Raw genomic sequence first — 18044 nt, 5'->3', positions numbered from 1 at the left:
GTACAACTCAAACCCACTTTTTTGGTACTCCCTGCCACAGTGTCACCAGGGCCATATTTTGCCGTTACAAATAAATGCTAAAAACATATCAGTTTCTTGCTTGCTGTTGTAACGACAGCTGTTTTCTTAAAAGCTGGGTTAGTCATTAAGGGCATTTGGTTTTAAAAGGTCATGGTTTTCCACATATTTTAGTCAGAGGTAGAACCAGGACTGTACTTAACAGTTAATCCTATAAACTCACCTTTCTGCTTAAAATTAATCATTTTTGTAATACTAACCCACCAGATTAACTACTCTGCAGTGAATGCTCTTTTAATGTCTCTAATTTCAGGATGCTAATACTGTATTTTACTTGATAATTTAACAATACATTTGAAAAAACGTAAATCTAAAACACGAGTAAGAATATTCACACTAATGGTCAAACTTCCAACAACAAACCATGGAGGTCAGAGATAAATCACTACGCTATTCTACTTGAGTACAGCAGAACGTTTCCAGCATGTTCGCACAACCAGTTGGACAGACTGCCATTGTCTCAGAAGAAATCCTGAGATTTTCTTAATCCATAAAGTATGGCTACAGTTAGTATTGAAGGAGGACGACTTGGCGAGATAGAGTGGAAGATATGAAACTGCATGAATGAGGAGGAATGGGGAGGTTCCTAAATTTATTCCCCTTTCCCTCAACTTCCTCTCTTTGGTGACCTACTTGTTGTTCAGACATGCCTGCAACATGAGATACAAAGCAAAGAGTGCGGTCATGAGTGAGTAGAGAAGGGAGTTGGTCAAGAAATTCCTGAGGATTGTGACAAACTGGCTTTCCAGATTTAAAACAATGCAGCTTTAATCACAATGTTTGTAGTCAAACTAGCTGAAGATTGAGGAGAGGGAAGGGGAGTTTGTGAAATCATTTGTTTAACAGTCACCCTAAAACAAACAGCAGGAAAACGAGTGGTGAGCTTGTTTTAAGTCAGTGCTAAAATGACTTTTTATTAATGCTTAAGGTCTGTGTTTTTATTAGGTGTTAAACTACAGAAAATACAACAAGATTAGTTTCTAGGTTTTGTACTTCACAACCAAAAATGCACAGATCAGACATTTGTGGCCAATTCCTGGCATGTCTGTCATGAGGTGTCAAAAGGGAGAAAGAAACTTTTAACTGACTTTGGGATGTTTTATTTTAATGATTAGTCCAGTTAGTATTACTGTAACAGAATAAATTCCCTAGAAAATGTAGAAAGCTGAGATCTGTAAACAGCTGCCAACATTTCCAAATCCAGCATGTTCTATGACAGATTGAGGTTGAAAGCTCAAGAGGATAAAATAGAGCAACACTGCTGTAACACTTCCTGTTATCTGCTAAAATTCCTGCTCTTACAGACTGAACGAACCACAGAAATGTCTCCACTTGTCATAGAACATACAGATTCCTTTAAAATAGCATCTAACATCGATGTTCTTCCTAGGAATTCAGTTTTAAAAAGATCAATCAAACAACAACTAAGTTTGAGTCTTTTTTCACTCAGCAATAGTGTCCACTCCAAAGGTTTTTGCGTTTAGCGAGACATGGTTGCACGTAGATATAGTTCGCTCACTAGTCAGACTTTTCAGTTTCAAATCAGCCAGTTAGGGCATAGCAGACTTTAATGAGTCAGGGCTGTGGGTTTGAGACACGTTATTTGCTATAACTCTTGGACACAGACTGTTTCAATCTTCCGACTACCTTTGTGGCCAGCCCAGAGATTCATTACTCTCCTTTCACACCATGGTTTTTGATAATCCCAAACAAAAGTCCCAAAACAATAAGTGCTTTGACAATGGAGTCAAAGAGACTCAGCGTGTGACTCAACAATGAAAATACATAGCATTACTCATAATGTGCACACGCATCTCTCTCATACCACTTTTTTTCTCCAAAATATGTACTTAAAGCCAAGATTATTAAAATGATTGTCCAAATCTATTCAATGTCTCAAATAAAAGCCAGTTCGCTGGCTGTAGATGCAAAATTATTCTCTTGTTGATCGTACAGGCCCTGCAGTCAGATGGTCACATTGTCCATATATTATTACTGCATCAAGATCTTGTGCAATTCCATCTATCCTTTACAAAAAGACAGTTTCAGCAAGCTACCCATAGAGACTTATTACTCAGGATACCCATCAGGAGTCCACCTAGGTGCATCTGTTCCACCGTGAATGTAATTGCATCAAAAGGGCCAGCTTTATAAAACAAGACTTTTCAGCTGAAAACAAGAAAGGCATTTATTAAATTAACAAATGTGTACTTGGATATAGCAATTAAAGGCTGCCCTAAATCTAAATTATCAATGTTAAAAAGCAGCATTTGTCTCACTTTAACCTTCAATATGGCAATCGATCGTTTCTGACAAACGGTAACTTAAAGTAAGAGGAGCAATCAAGGTGGAAAATGACAGAATACCCAGCAGGAACATGTAGATTACTTGGGTGGATTTTTCTGGACAGGGTTTTGCAAATATAAATTAAACCCGTTCTGAGAAAGCTAAAAGGGTGGGAAGTGGACTGATGGTTTACAAGCAGGACTTGGCCTGCTGTGCTAAACACAGGAGATTCCTCAGCAAGGAATGTGACCCGCTTTGCATTCACACAAGCGTTAGCAACAGGAAGGCACTGAGCATGCGTGCGAATTGGTCTGTAAGCGGGGGGGAGGGGCACATGTCTGTAATCTTAACATTGTTCTCAAACCAGCTTGCTTGTGAGACTGTGGTTCAATCCACTGCTGTGTGAAGGCCAATCGCTGTCATGACAGGGTAAAAGCTCAACAGTTACACCAAATGTCCGCGTGGTGGATGAGGTTAAAGGTTGGACTATACAGCAGCTAGGACAGATGTCAGGGCTACAATTATACAGAATTATTTATAGGTAAAAGGTGGGGTCTAAAAGAGACTACGAAGAATCTAGGTCAAAGGTCAAATTTGTGAAACAGTTTCTTTTTGTAGCCTATTTAGTTCGGAAAGGCAGGGCTCAGATGACTTCAAAAATGTATGTTATTTTATATCTTAAAATGGGACAATCATCCGGTTATGCAAATATTCCCTTTGTTATTTTTATTCCCTTACTATTTAGCTGTCCAGAATTTAGTAGAATGTCTTATTCAGATGCAGAGACCTTTTATTTAAGACAATAACCATATCCTGTGAGCCACCATGGACTGGGCTGAATCCACACAAGGAAGTTTTTACCATGCTCGGATGAACAGTTCAATCTACAGCAATCTAAGAGGAAATGATGCTAATGCTTATTTTATCAGGAGAAAAATTACAGAGGCTGGCGCTCAGGTAACAAAGTAGGAGGAAATCATCCTGGCTCTAACCTATTCACAGGATATGACAGTTGGAAGACAATTTAACACTTGTTTGAATTTATCATTTGATTTGTTTTTTTGTGTCTGTATCTGTGTTTATTTGCTTTGTGATTGTATTGTAATTGTATGTACAGCGCTTTGAGTGTCTCGTTGCTGAAAAGCGCTACATAAATAAACTTACCTTACCTTACTAAAGCCCTTTTTTTTCACTGCAGCTCAATAGGAAGTGTGTAAATTGCTATAAAGTCCTGAATACTTCTGTTGTAGTCATGGATGCCAAATGTATAAGATGCTGGATGCTCTTGGCTTCCAGGGTGTGTATATCACACAGAAACATTTTTACTGACTGTTTATATCACACACAGTGGCTTTAAAGCTGACAGCAAAATGCAAGGAGGAGATGAATCAATTTAACCAAACCCCACTGTAGAGGTTTACTCCTTTACTACGTCAAAAACACAAGAATTAACCTATTTATCCAATAACATGTTTTCTGCAAGTTTTCATGAGTTAAACTTAAGAATTTTAGGACCCTTTTTAGGACTATTTTGAATTTGATTTTAGATCTATTTGCATTATACAAAATAACTAACTTAGCTAATACCCTATATTTACTTTTCCTCATCTTTTAAACAAGATAAATACAAGTTTATTCACCAAAGTTGGTCTTGTTTAGTCCTGGTATGTGACTGTCCATTTACACCTATGGGTTACCTAGCTTCAGCAATTTCAAACCCAGTAAGCATCACAACAGCCATCACTGCCAGGCTTTTCAACTACTGAAATCCCTGATTTCACGAAAAACGTTGTTAAATATACAAATTTAACTGCCAAGATTGCTTTGATTTGTTCTCCAAAAAGATTTTTTTTAACAGTTCACGAAAAGCTTGAATGTCTGGCCTTAAATTCATGCTTTGTATTTTTGGTCAAAAGTCTGATAACGCCTTCATTTCTCAGTAAGAACAACAGAACGAATTAATGCCATCAAGTATACTTTGAAAAGTAAATAAATAAAGCCCATGCATTGAAAAAACAAATGTAGAAATTTAAGACCTAAAAAGCTCATTTAGGACCTTGTATGAGAAATCTGGGCTTTTTAAGATTTTCAAGGCTTAAAATGTAAATAAATAATTGTAAACTTTTTTATGTTAACACCTGCAGAAACCTTCCAATGAAAGCCACGCTGATCACTAGCTTTGGCCTAACAGCCTCTAGGACATCCACTAGAAGCTGTATTTTTAACGGTAATATTATTGCATAGTAATACTATTTTATTCCAAGTCTCATGAATTAACACTTTCATTACAATAATATATTCAGCCTGTTATACGGAGTTTGCCACAGTAGATGCTCACACCTGACTCAGATAGCAGTGCCTGAGATCCTAAAGTTCACAGAGAAATGACAGATGAAAAAAAGAGATGTGATTTTTTTTTTGTTAGATTTTATATCGCCATCATTTTTTACTATTGCAGAATTCCAGTACTCATGTTTATATACCCGCTATCACAATATTTCTTTTGGTGCATGACACTAAATTGATGAAGATGATTTTGTTTCAAAGTAGCACAAATTCACAAAGATCATCTAAGGCCTCATTGCACAGAGGACAACCCCAACATCTTTGAACAAGCACTAAGTGACAGATATATACTATTCTAAAGTAAAGAAAAAGTGCTGAAATTACATTTATACTGTTTTAAAAGCCCAATACACCAAGTGTTAAAATTGTGCCTACCTGCAACTCACACCATGCCACCTCCACTGTGGTTTCAGTGTCCAAGCCTTTGTAGACAGTCTTGAAAGAGCCACGTCCGATTTCGATATCAAACTTTAGGAATCGTCCGTCCGGTGATGTTCCCACTGCTTTAGTTTCTGCCTCCTCGATGTCATCCTGCACTCTTTTCTCAGCCTCTCTTTGCTCTGCCTCAGCTCGTGCCCTGGCAGAGTCCTTATCTTCCTCCTCCCCCTCATTCTCAGGAGAAACCTTCACCTCAGTGACGCTCTCAGGTTCACTGTGACTTGGGAAATGTGCCTCTAAGCATGGTGCAGTGGAAGCTTCTGCCAACATCTCTCCATCTCTAACGTCTTGGACAACAGTAGCCTGTTGAGCCGAAGACAAAACATCTACCTTGGCAACCTCAATATCGATTCCCTGTTGTTTTTCTCTGCCACTGTCAGCAGACGTCTCACTTTGATCGTTTCTTGGTTCAGCCTTCTGTAAAGGAGTACCAGCAGCCTTGTGATCTGGAGGGACCGATTCCTGACGTTGAACCTGTGGAGGTAATGGGATGGGGATTTTGCTGGGTAAAGGAAGGGCGAGTGCCGTGGCATTGGAATCACTGATGACACTTCGACGCAAAAAACGGTGCTCGGGGTTACATCGATCACGCTCCATAGTGTGATGTCGGCGTCTCATTTCCACCGGCCGGGAGTCACCCACCATCGAATCTGAACCAGAACTGGGGCCGTTTCCGCTTCTCTGCGGGGGGACTAGGAACTTCACCATTTTGTCGTCTGGCTTTTCCGACATCCCACCACCCAGGCTTAGAGTAAGAGGGTACAGTAAACAAAAATTAAAAGAACATTACTTCCATGTCTGCCTGGCTTGGCTAGGTGGTATGAACCGCTCTTCAAAAACGAAAAAGCTAAATTGAGATCTATCTTGTGCTTTCCGTTTGATTCCTCAAAGACTGTCTTTATATATATAGTGCAGGGACTGGGGGTGCAAAATGGGAGGTGTTCTCTTGAAAATAGAAAAAGACTGAACACTGCAGCAGAATGCAGAGCGTTGATGTTGATACAAAAGTCTCTTCAAGTCCACACCATCCATCCTGTAAGACACCGCGTGTTGCTTCTTTCAAGCATAAGGAATTACTAGTAAGGACCAAGCGTGCACAGCCTCCAATCACCCCAATGTGGGCAAAAGCAGGTTGGGCAAACAGTGTGAATGCGCTCCAGTCCACTTTGTTCTGCAACAAAGAATCAAAACAAAAAAAGTTATGCCTGACACATTTCAAAAGTAAACATCATGTCAAATGTCAACAAGATTTGTAGCGACTAGCATGAAGTAGAATTTACAGTACACATAGACTTAACCTTTCTTAACCCCTGAAACACATAGCTGCTAGATACAATTATGGTACCAGATGAACATCCAGTGTAAAGCTTTTACGTTGGTTAGTTATGCAATTATAAATCTGATTCTGGAAATTTAAGGCTGCTCCCACCTACTGATACTTGCTGGGGGGTTTCTACAGAAAATTAAAAATACAATCCATTTGGCTGTGAAATGAAGCGTAACAACATGTTGTCAACTGACATAAACCAAGCAACGGAATAATGTTATTAAGTAGCAAAAGTCATTTTTTAAATCATCTGGCTAAGAGTAAACTTTAAAAGTCATCCAACAATCCAATAGTCTATGGACAACAAATTAAGTACAGCATGGATGAAATATCTTTTTAAATCTGCTAGCAAAAAAAAAAAAAAACACTAAATTCATTGCTTCTTTAAGATTATTTTTTTTCTGCAACTACCAGCTTCTATACTGACTTTACATTTATCTATTTTCTCTCAGCTGTGGAAAGATTTCAACTTACAACACTCAGATTTTTTGCTAGTATTTCAAAGTGTGTAGATTTCTGTAAAAATATCTCCTTTGCTTAAACACGCCCCTCCAACTGGGTAATGGGCAATTTTCTCCCCAAACTTTGCACAAAAAGAAAAGGCAACAGATTTAGTTTATGTATCATCTGTCCCCCAAAGACAGTGCCTGCCTTGTTAAAGCTCAGAACAAAACAGAAAACTGAATTGCGTCAAACTTTCACAGCTGATTTTTGGTCATCCTTGCTCATGTTGGGCAAAACCTCCATTGATGCTGTTTAAAACAGGTGACAGAGTATATTATACTGAATCTAGACTTTCAAAAAAAGTACCCAGATATGACTGATGCATCTGATAGATGTTCACGAAGCCCTCGTTATCTTACAGATATAGATTTTGATCATGTCAGTAGCGGTTTTCTTTTTTTGGAAGAAATAAAGAAATCAAATAATCTTCACAGATTGCAGTCAAATATAAATATGTCAAAATTAAGTTTTTTTGTGTCACACTTGCGGGGGCCTTGGGGAAAGCCACAGAGTAATCACACACAGATTTACTTTTCACATCAGGTTAAATTTTCTTTACAGTATTTTGAGCAGGAGCAGTGCAGCTACATGAGCTTGGCGGATGTCGATCACCCACTCAAATGACCAACTAAAAGAAGCGTGATATAAACAAATGATGGTTTGAACTGTAACAAATATGCTACCTGTATCTATTAGCTAAAGATGCCAAAGTAGTATAGTGTACCGCCTGTCTTACATCAGTCTGCGTTTCCCTGCATTGATATGTTTGACATCTGTGAATCTGGGTATTTTCAGTACAACAAAATACATTTCCAAACCAAATAAATTCAGTTCCAAACCATTAAATTCACGCAAATACAGATTCAGTCCGAGCAATTCAGATTCAGTTTCTGATGGCACAGGTTTCTGCCCATACCTTGTACTTCTTTTTCCTGTAGTTAGGGCAATGTAAATGAAAGTATGGTCGGTATGAAACATCCCAGTATAGATGGCACAAAATCATATCCGAAACAATCAAAATCAGCAAAGACAAAAAAACAAAACAAAAAACAAGCACCTAGTGAATTATAAGTTTAGTTGTAGTAGTTAAATGTAATTCAATGTTGTCGTTTTTTTTCTTATTAATGAATCTACCCATTTAAGTACTGTTGAAATTGTTGTTTCTGTAAAACTAGTAGGAGCACCCGGGGGGGGGGGGGAAATACAGTTGGCTCAACTGATCTTTTTTCATGTTTTCAAAAATGTAGATATCATATTTGTAATTATGAATAAAGATCCTGCGAAAGTCAACAATTTGAAAGTAATTTCTAAGTCATAGTCAAGAGATTTGTTTAACTGTGACAAAAAAAAAAAACACATTACTTCACCTCTGGTAAAACTGGTGCTTCACTTTTAGAGGCCAGACGTGGCTGACGGAAAACATCTGACAGGTAATAATTACAGCCATCGGGTGATATAATGAAATAATTAATTGCTTATGTTCTGGGGAGGGTTGTAAACACTGTGAGCATAGCAAAAATTTATGACATCAATTAAACCTCTTTGTAAATTAAACCACGACCTATTTCAGTATAAACATCCGTTTCAGTCGTTATTTCCGTAATAGCAGAAACCGATTTGCATCCTGTCCTCTGATATGGTTGTGCAAACCTGCAGTGACAATATTGTTACATATTAATCACCTTTTTCCTGTCACCGCTGCAGCTATGGCCAACGAAGGCAACCATAATAACAGAAAGAAACCGGATAAATTGTAGCTGCAGTTTCCATTCGAATATAAAAAACAAAAAACAAAATACACGACATAAACGTAATAATACAAATTTGAATGGCTGAACTAAACCTTTTAATACATACGTGTTTTTAGCGTTGTATTAATGACAACCGTGCCGTCTGATATGGCAACATCGAGTCAACATTACAAAGCGAAGGGAAGCAACGGCTCTTTGTTAGCAGCTAGCACACAGCTAGTTAGCTGGCGTCGGCTAATCCCTTAACAGGGAAACGACAACCAACGATGACTAATTTGCGCGTTGCGTCTTTTTTCCAATTCTGTTCCACACTATAAAACAGCCACATAGCTATCTCCATAGCTGACTCTCGTTCAAAGCCATTTACAAACCAGTATCAAGATAAAATAGGTCACAAGTTTACCGTATCGAAGTCCTGTTTCCATCCCGGAGTGTTTAATGCCACACCGGATACGTTCACCCGGTGTGAACGTCGGTTGAAAAGGCGGTGACAAAAAGCGCCACTGCTACCCCAGCCATGTAACGTTAGCTAGGCGGGTCTTGCTAATGGCCTAAAAAAGCTAGACCCACCTTCTTTGCTGCCGTTCATTCATTTAAATGTTATGAAAAAGCTTTAACACAGCCAGCGTTAGACCGTATTTATAGATTATAGCATTACGATGACATTAGTTCTGGTTGTTGAGTCTTGCTGTACTGACAGCAAAACCGAGCTAATATTTTGAATCCTACCTTAACAGCGCTTGTCAACGCCAGGATCTGAAATGGAAATTCCCATTGTAAAGTACCGTCTTTAGTACGTTAAAACGAGTCACTTACCCTGTTTAAATGCAACGCAGGTATTAATCCCGATTAACACCAAATTCAGATGTTCTTACTGGTTCCTTTACATCCAAGTATGCTGGAGGATGAACGTTGTAACTGAGTGCGCATTTAAAAGCGGTGAACTACATCCCATTCATTGCTGCATACACAGTACTCAGCACGTCGTTTGATTGACTAAAATGGACATTTATGCTTGAAGAACGGAAAATATGCCTGTTTGCTTTGATAAATGTAATTGTTTCCTTATTGTTGGCTGTTTCTAATAAGTATACACGTGAACATGAATGAACATATTTTTATTTTAATTCACCCATATCTTGGTAACTAGATTTTCTGATCAGAAACTAATAAGAAAAACGGATGGGTATTGATCCTGATATTATATTATATTATATTATATTATATTATATTATATTATATTATATTATAATTACTGCCACACCTCAACGTATTTGTCTCTCCACGTAACTTCTCTGCCCAGGATTTCCTACATTAGGCTCACAAAATGATAATTAAAAATGATCGTCATCCCACAATGTCAACATTTTGATATGTATTTATTTTATTTGTTCTTGTCTATTAATATTTGTTTAATAGTGGAAAACTACATGGAACAACATTTTTGAGGCGTACAGAAGAAACAGCGCCTCCTTCAGTCACAGCATATGACGCTCGCAGAATTAGGTTCCTGTCTAGAAATGTGAAAAAACGGGCCAATTTCCCTTTTCTTTCTTGTTTCTCAAACTAAACTTTAAATTTCTATTTTCTGGTTAAATTTCTGATTTCGACCACAAAAAGAAACAACTGCTTGTATTTTAACTTAATCTTTTTTTATTTTAAAACCAGAATCAAATTGTCACATATTTTCTGTTTAAAGTTAACATACAGAAAACAATTTCTTTAAGAAATAAGCAGTTATATTACTTTTAGATAACATATAGAGCCAGTTTAAGATATAAGCGATGTTTGCAGCTGCTTGGGGACAATGGCCTCCCCACTAAGTTTCACATATTGGAAATAGTTCAAGTAAACCACTTTATTTTTTGCATTTATGCACCATTCTCTTCATCTTAACTGTCGAAGATAAGATGCAATGACTCAAAACTGTGTTAACAGCTGAAAAAAACCATACTAGAACCCAAAAATTACTTTGTTTTAAAAGCAGCTAAGAAATATGCACTATCTAATCCAATCATGTTAACCAGATATGAAACATGAAATGAGTTTGGCTAAGCCTCATAGAAACTTGTGGACATTAGATATTAAAAAATGTATTCTCACATGACATTTGGCTTGATGACTCAGAACCTTGGCCGACACAGTTCTCTGAAAAAGTATTCAACTCCCTAAAGATGTTTCATTTTTGTGTTTTTGTCACACGTAGATGCTTCAGCTCATCCAACTAATTCTAATATCAGACATAAACTGAGTAAATACAAAAGCAACTTTTAAATGATGATTTCTTTACAAAGTGGAAAAGGGGTTTTGGATAAATATGTGCTGCAGGTCAATGGCCCACTGCATTTATTTTTAGAATTAGATATGGTATTGTGATGTTTATTGGAAATCTATATATTTTGTAAAAGCTGCTGAACATTCAATATTTTTAACTAAAAGAAAAAGCATCCATTGGAATGTAAAACATGATTTAAGTAATTGACTATTTAAGTAATTTATCATTTAATACTCACATAACTGTGAGTGATAAATGGATATTTAAAATAACCTTGAATGTTCATGGTGTTATGTGATAGGTTTATAGCACTTTTATTTATAAATTAATAAATGTATTATCTGCAGGATTTTACACATTTATAATAACATGCTTGATGAATTGTGACCTAATTTCAGGTACATATTTATTGGATTGATTTGTTTACTGTTGGCTACAAATTTATTTCACTGATGTGTAAAAGGAATGATTCTATACCTTCAATTCATTCGTTTAACATGTCTGTATGACAAATAAAAAAATCTAACATTAAGAGCTAATTTGCTTGAAAGAGGATACCATAAAAAAACAGATTTTTTTTTACCAAATGTTTTAGCAAAATATATGTTTTGTTGAAGTAACTTTGAAGGTGCAATTTTTCTTCACTAAAGTTACTAATGTGAGTAATGCCCCCTGGTGGCAAAGCCTGTCTAATTAAAGATTTTTGTGGGGTGATATACTGAGCATTGAAAGTTGTTAAGAGCTATATGTGGTAAATCCAGTTTTTCTTGATTTTCAACTCAAACTCCACATTTTCAAAACAGTTAATACACCAGCCTAGACAGTAGTCCTCATGGTCAAAGTGACACATTTAGTTTGTAAAAGGCTCTAATCATGCCAAAACATTTAAAATATGAATCAAAAGCAAATATTGTCTTCAAACTACACAGCATCCTACCAAGTGTGTGCACTCATTAAACAATGGACAACAAAATTCAGTGCAAATCAGTGCACCATTGCTTGTCATTATAGCCTATACATAGCTTTAATGTTTCTTTTCAAACAGGTGCTTCAGTGAGTTCATACTGATCCAGGAAGCTTCTAATCATTAGGAATAGATGATTTATGTTTGGTTACCATAGCTAAAACAATGGAGTTTGGACTGTTTGAATGACATAGGTGTTCAATGCTTTGCAAAAGGGTGGGGAAAATGTGTCAATCCAATGAGAAAGGGTGACATTTACAATTTTATTTATTAGACGATACATATAAGTGACCTATTCTTTATGTATTTAAGTATTTATTGGCTCTTAAAGATGTGGTGTTAGTGAAGGGACTACAGTGATTGGCCTGGAGTGGACATGCTGTGTAGATTAACAAATCAAATGCTAGAGTTTATTTGATGAGCAACAATTACATTTGAAATAATTTAAATGTGGACTGTGGGCCATGAACTTTTAAATATTAGAATTAGTATTTAAATAGATACTTCAAATTTTGAAATATGATAAATCAAAATTATATTGTAATATTTCTAAATTGAACGATTTGTGTATATATATATATATATATATATATATATATATATATATATATATATATAAAATTTTTCTGTTGGATTGTTGCACTAACTATCAACATAATGTTGAGTGAATTTAAATCAAATGGTGGCTGCCTAAATGTTCCCCATGCAGCTTTAAATAAAGTTGGCAACAAATAAACCTACAAGGCTGTTTGTCCCAGTTAAATGTTACTGGTAACATTAACAGTCAGGTAAAGACCCGTAAAAAGCGTCGCTCATCTTTGGTTCTCCTGTCATGTGCTCTGCCCTCTTTGGTCTCATGCAGACTGGGCTGAATACAGATGTGAACCCATTCAAGATGTGTCCAGAATGCTTTAAGGTCCAGTAGTTCATGTTGCCAGTGTAGAAAGCCTAGAACCTTCGGTTCACTTTTGGTGAGCAGTCTAAAGGTAACGATGTCCAAAAAGCCACATTGCAGTGCCACCTACAGACATGATGAGACATAAGTCAACTTAAGCAGCAGAGGTAAAATCTCAAATTTTACTGTGCAATTTTCCATAAGTGTTATTCCATTAGGTGTGGAGATTAGGCTCAGGTAGGGTCTTATTTTAAAAGAAGCTTAGTTTTTCTCCCATCCATTTATATTACATTTTAGTTTATTTACAAATCAAAGGTTTTTTTTTATTTGTTATGTCATGGCTGTGTGATATATTTTTCTGCTTTATACCACCAGGAAATATTTTGTTTACTCCTCTGTATAAATAAATGCTTATTCACTGGTTGAAATGACTGATTGGTGACCTAATAACAATCTGTGGGAATATGCACAAGAAACATATTTTACAGCCTTCAAGTTTTACCCCAATTGCCAGATCATTGACATACACATTATATTTGTTATGAAAATATTGTTCAGTGTATTTTACATTGTGTGTCTTGAGTGGAAACAGCTAAAATGTGCAGAAAACCAGACACAGCTTCAGTCTGTGGGCATGTGGACCTTAAGAGATTAAAAGCTTCAATGTGTTTGTGTTTTCTTCTTCTCAGCAGATCAAAAGAGCTTTGCTAAAACTGAGCTGTGGTAGATCTTAGAAAATGTGAACTTTTCACCTTTTTTTTTAGTTGCATAGAAAGTGGGTAACACATCTGGTATGTATCCTGTACACAATCGAAGATACTTCTTTTTATCCCAGGTGCATATAAACAAATACAGTTTCGGTGCAAACCACCAGGGATCTGATCACTCAGAACACAACACCAAAGATTAACAACCAGCCAAAAAAATAACAAAACCACAAGTGCTCCTCAAAAACACATTTAAAATGAGATAAGACATTGTCAAAATAGAAATAAACATATTATAAATGACATATTGTCTTAAAACACATTAAAACTGAAGTTACAATGACAGCTGCAGAAATACATTGGAAATGTGACAAACCAACATGAAGATGGTCATCAAGATATGCAAAATGAAGACTAATACTAAGAAAGGAAAGTAGATGCAAATTGAAACCAAAGTGTCCTTAAAAATTAACACAGCGACACTCTATAGAGTCCAGAAAGTACCAGGTGTTGAAATAAAGATACAGGAAAATCCATATCATCTGTTTACTAAACTGTGCTTGTTTTTGAAATAACACTGGTATCGAAATGGGGGGAGGGGGGATAATGGCAATCTGACTTGGACAATCTGAGGTCTCATACTAAACTCAAACTTATAATCCAACATGGCTGCCAAGGACTTTAATCATTGTGATAGCTGGATAAATAGACTTTATTTGGCTGTTTGTATGCTTTAAATAAGCCACCAGACACAACACTGTACAACCCCTTGTAGTGAAGATGTTTGTATTGTTTGTATTGACTTGTATTGCTTAAGGGGGCCTTAAACACGTTCAGTTTAATGCAGCTGAGGTACTTATTGTTGCATCTACACATTCCAAGAAGCATTTTGGAAACATGTTGCTACCATCAGTTGTGATTTTACAGTATTAAGCTGTATTTGAAATACTGTGTTGATGGGCCAGTCCAGATCGTACAGAAATGTGTGTATTAATTCAATTTTAAAGTCTTGTTTAGCAATAGCATCATCAACAGACTAATCTAACTTCTTCAGACTGAAAAATGCTCAGTTATGTCTAATGCTGTGACTTGAAACATACCTAAACTCTCGTCTACTATATTCAAATAATACATTTTTACAGCAAAAACACAAGTAATTAATTGTCAGTACAGCTGTAAATAAAGTCAGGCAGTCAGGGGTTAATTGTGTTTTATCGGGTCACTCACTATATAGCAGCTAGTGACTGGAAAATTGGAAAGTTGGTCATTCTAACTAAGGCAAATAGACCACATGATTCAATTCGAGGGCATTTGATTTTTCCAACATGGAGCTCAGGAATTCCTACGTCCAACTACAAACGGATATTTCCAATCAACCGTGCAACATCCAGGAATAATACTCAGTAAAAATAATTAGTAGAATGCATCATCAGTTTGTAATGACAACTGAGCCACACTGGTCATTTTTGTATATGACATTTATACATCCTCTTTGAAAGTGAAACTTTTGTATTTGTGCAATTTTGGAGAATATACAGGTCCTTCTCAAAATATTAGCATATTGTGATAAAGTTAATTATTTTCCATAATGTCATGATGAAAATTTAACATTCATATATTTTAGATTCATTGCACACTAACTGAAATATTTCAGGTCTTTTATTGTCTTAATACGGATGATTTTGGCATACAGCTCATGAAAACCCAAAATTCCTATCTCACAAAATTAGCATATTTCATCCGACCAATAAAAGAAAAGAGTTTTTAATACAAAAAACGTCAACCTTCAAATAATTATGTACAGTTATGCACTCAATACTTAGTCGGGAATCCTTTTGCAGAAATGACTGCTTCAATGCGGCGTGGCATGGAGGCAATCAGCCTGTGGCACTGCTGAGGTCTTATGGAGGCCCAGGATGCTTCAATAGCGGCCTTTAGCTCATCCAGAGTGTTGGGTCTTGAGTCTCTCAACGTTCTCTTCACAATATCCCACAGATTCTCTATGGGGTTCAGGTCAGGAGAGTTGGTAGGCCAATTGAGCACAGTGATACCATGGTCAGTAAACCATTTACCAGTGGTTTTGGCACTGTGAGCAGGTGCCAGGTCGTGCTGAAAAATGAAATCTTCATCACCATAAAGCTTTTCAGCAGATGGAAGCATGAAGTGCCCCAAAATCTCCTGATAGCTAGCTGCATTGACTCTGCCCTTGATAAAACACAGTGGACCAACACCAGCAGCTGACACGGCACCCCAGACCATCACTGACTGTGGGTACTTGACACTGGACTTCTGGCATTTTGGCATTTCCTTCTCCCCAGTCTTCCTCCAGACTCTGGATGTTTCTACTCCAGACTCAGTCCACTGCTTCTGCAGGTCCCCCAAGGTCTGGAATCGGTCCTTCTCCACAATCTTCCTCAGGGTCCGGTCACCTCTTCTCGTTGTGCAGCGTTTTCTGCCACACTTTTTCCTTCCCACAGACTTCCCACTGAGGTGCCTTGATACAGCACTCTGGGAACAGCCTATTCGTTCAGAAATTTCTTTCTGTGTCTTACCCTCTTGCTTGAGGGTGTCAATAGTGGCCTTCTGGACAGCAGTCAGGTCAGCAGTCTTACCCATGATTGGGGTTTTGAGTGATGAACCAGACCGGGAGTTTTAAAGGCCTCAGGAATCTTTTGCAGGTGTTTAGAGTTAACTCGTTGATTCAGATGATTAGGTTCATAGCTCGTTTAGAGACCCTTTTAATGATATGCTAATTTTGTGAGATAGGAATTTTGGGTTTTCATGAGCTGTATGCCAAAATCATCCGTATTAAGACAATAAAAGACCTGAAATATTTCAGTTAGTGTGCAATGAATCTAAAATATATGAATGTTAAATTTTAATCATGACATTATGGAAAATAATGAACTTTATCACAATATGCTAATATTTTGAGAAGGACCTGTATATCCTGATCTTATTTTGCAAGTGGTTCCCATTAGCACTCATCTAGCTGATGTTAAACACACATAGGAGCTGTATGACTCATGTCAAGAAATACACACCTATTACTTTTTATTACACACCCTACCCCGGTGCCATCTAGCCAGCGGCCATGGCTTTATGGTGGAGTGTCCAATTAATTGTTTTTCTTAATTAGTTGTAAATAAATTCAGGCAGTAAATGGTAAAAACATCTCAAGATGGTGGTACTTGGGAAATCTTGGTATTTAAAGGTGGTACTTGTTTAAAAGCTTCAAAAGGAAATGTGTCCATGTGGTTTCTCAAGCTGTAGCAAAAAAAAAAAAAAAAATTAGGTTTACTAAAACACTGAATGGTTTTAACCAGCTTTTCCTCTTATTTCACCCGGCACTCCCTGGCCTCCATGCAATGGATATAAATTCGTATCACTTGTTTCTATTAAGTCGTTCATTCTAAGCGTCTCTTTGCATTTGTCCCTTTCCACAAATCTGAGTGGACAGTCTCACTGCTTTACCGGCTGTCAATGTCTGCTAAAGTCCAGTCCAACCAGAGGGGCATCGTGACCGCGCGTTTAAAATTAAAGCGTGGCGAGAAAAGGCTCTCGTGAACGCGCACAGGGGGCTTGACGTCACCGAGGCGCCCTGGCTCTCATGAGCCGCTAGTACTGCTGGCAAAAAGATGGGAAAATCAGATAGCCGTTCATCGAAAAATTAACGTTAAATGCCAGTCGTTGCCGCACATGTCTGGATGTTAGAAGACTGAGCTCTTGCAGGGTTGAGCTCCACCAGACAACTATAAAGGTACTTTAATTAAAGAGGGTTTTTTTTCCCACCTCTTTCTTACCTTTATGCTATTGTGTTAGCGACAGAAAATAGAGATTTAGCCTGACCAATAGCCTCCATATGTCACGGTGAGCTAACGTTAGGTGTGTGCGTTTGGTACTTTTGGCCTTTCATTAACATTTTCAGTGCTTGCAGTTTTGTAGACGAGCCTGTGAAAAAAGAAAAGCAGAAAACGAAGAGCCGTTCAGCGGAGGAGGAAAATGGATATGGTTTGATGGGTGTCTCCAAAGCAGACGCTGTATGTTCCCCGTGTCGTTGGGAATGGAGTCTGCTAAATGCTCTAATTTCCCGTTAGTGTGTGACATTTTATCATCGCATGGTAGGAAATTGTCGAATGAAAACATCCAGATAGTTTTTTACTTGCTAATATTTCTATCTGGATTAGCAGGGAAGTCAATTTTATCCTCCCTTGAACGTCCATGATGGACAATCCCCTTTTTTTTCACCTCCCTGCTTCTTTTACCCTAAAGCGTCAGTCAGCACAATATCCTGAATACTTACATTTATATGGAAAGCAAAATCTAGATGAATTGCAAACACGTGTAGCTTTAATTGTGACAATTTAAAATAAAGGCAGAATTAACATGGTGTACTGTTAATCCCAGCAGGGCCACACAGAGGTTAAACAATTGAAATGAATGCTGACTGGTTCCCTAATTTACTTGCTGGAT

The 18044-nt window shown here is 37.3% G+C and overlaps 2 protein-coding genes across 17 annotated transcripts in view; one reads left to right on the top strand and one right to left on the bottom strand.

Annotated features, from left to right (window-relative positions):
- wnk1a (WNK lysine deficient protein kinase 1a) overlaps window positions 1–9684 on the bottom strand; it is a 36350-nt gene extending 26666 nt beyond the window's left edge. For 4 of the 6 annotated variants that reach the window (XM_047348035.1, XM_047348069.1, XM_047348061.1 and 1 more), the window contains exons 1-2: window positions 9134–9284; window positions 5086–6319 (exon numbers count right to left, since the gene is read on the bottom strand). In XM_047348035.1, the coding sequence (XP_047203991.1) occupies window positions 5086–5880 (795 nt within the window). In that variant the 5' untranslated portion in view covers window positions 5881–6319; window positions 9134–9284. Of the gene's footprint in view, window positions 1–5085; window positions 6320–8836; window positions 8959–9133; window positions 9285–9546 lie in introns of those variants that run through there. The other 2 variants (XM_047348044.1, XM_047348052.1) reach the window with 2 other exon arrangements.
- A 7463-nt stretch (window positions 9685–17147) lies between these two features.
- LOC124881386 (ELKS/Rab6-interacting/CAST family member 1-like) overlaps window positions 17148–18044 on the top strand; it is a 29606-nt gene continuing 28709 nt past the window's right edge. For 4 of the 11 annotated variants that reach the window (XM_047387008.1, XM_047387006.1, XM_047386998.1 and 1 more), the window contains exon 1: window positions 17153–17331. The gene's annotated coding sequence lies outside the window, so the exon portion shown is untranslated. Of the gene's footprint in view, window positions 17332–18044 lie in introns of all 11 variants that reach the window. The other 7 variants (XM_047387025.1, XM_047387016.1, XM_047387011.1 and 4 more) reach the window with 4 other exon arrangements.

Source organism: Girardinichthys multiradiatus, chromosome 2 (genome assembly GCF_021462225.1).
Source record: "Girardinichthys multiradiatus isolate DD_20200921_A chromosome 2, DD_fGirMul_XY1, whole genome shotgun sequence".
In the NCBI taxonomy this organism is placed as follows: Eukaryota; Metazoa; Chordata; class Actinopteri; order Cyprinodontiformes; family Goodeidae; genus Girardinichthys; species Girardinichthys multiradiatus.
The sequence above is the reverse complement of the archived record's forward strand: the minus strand, read 5'-3'. Positions and strand labels throughout refer to the sequence as shown.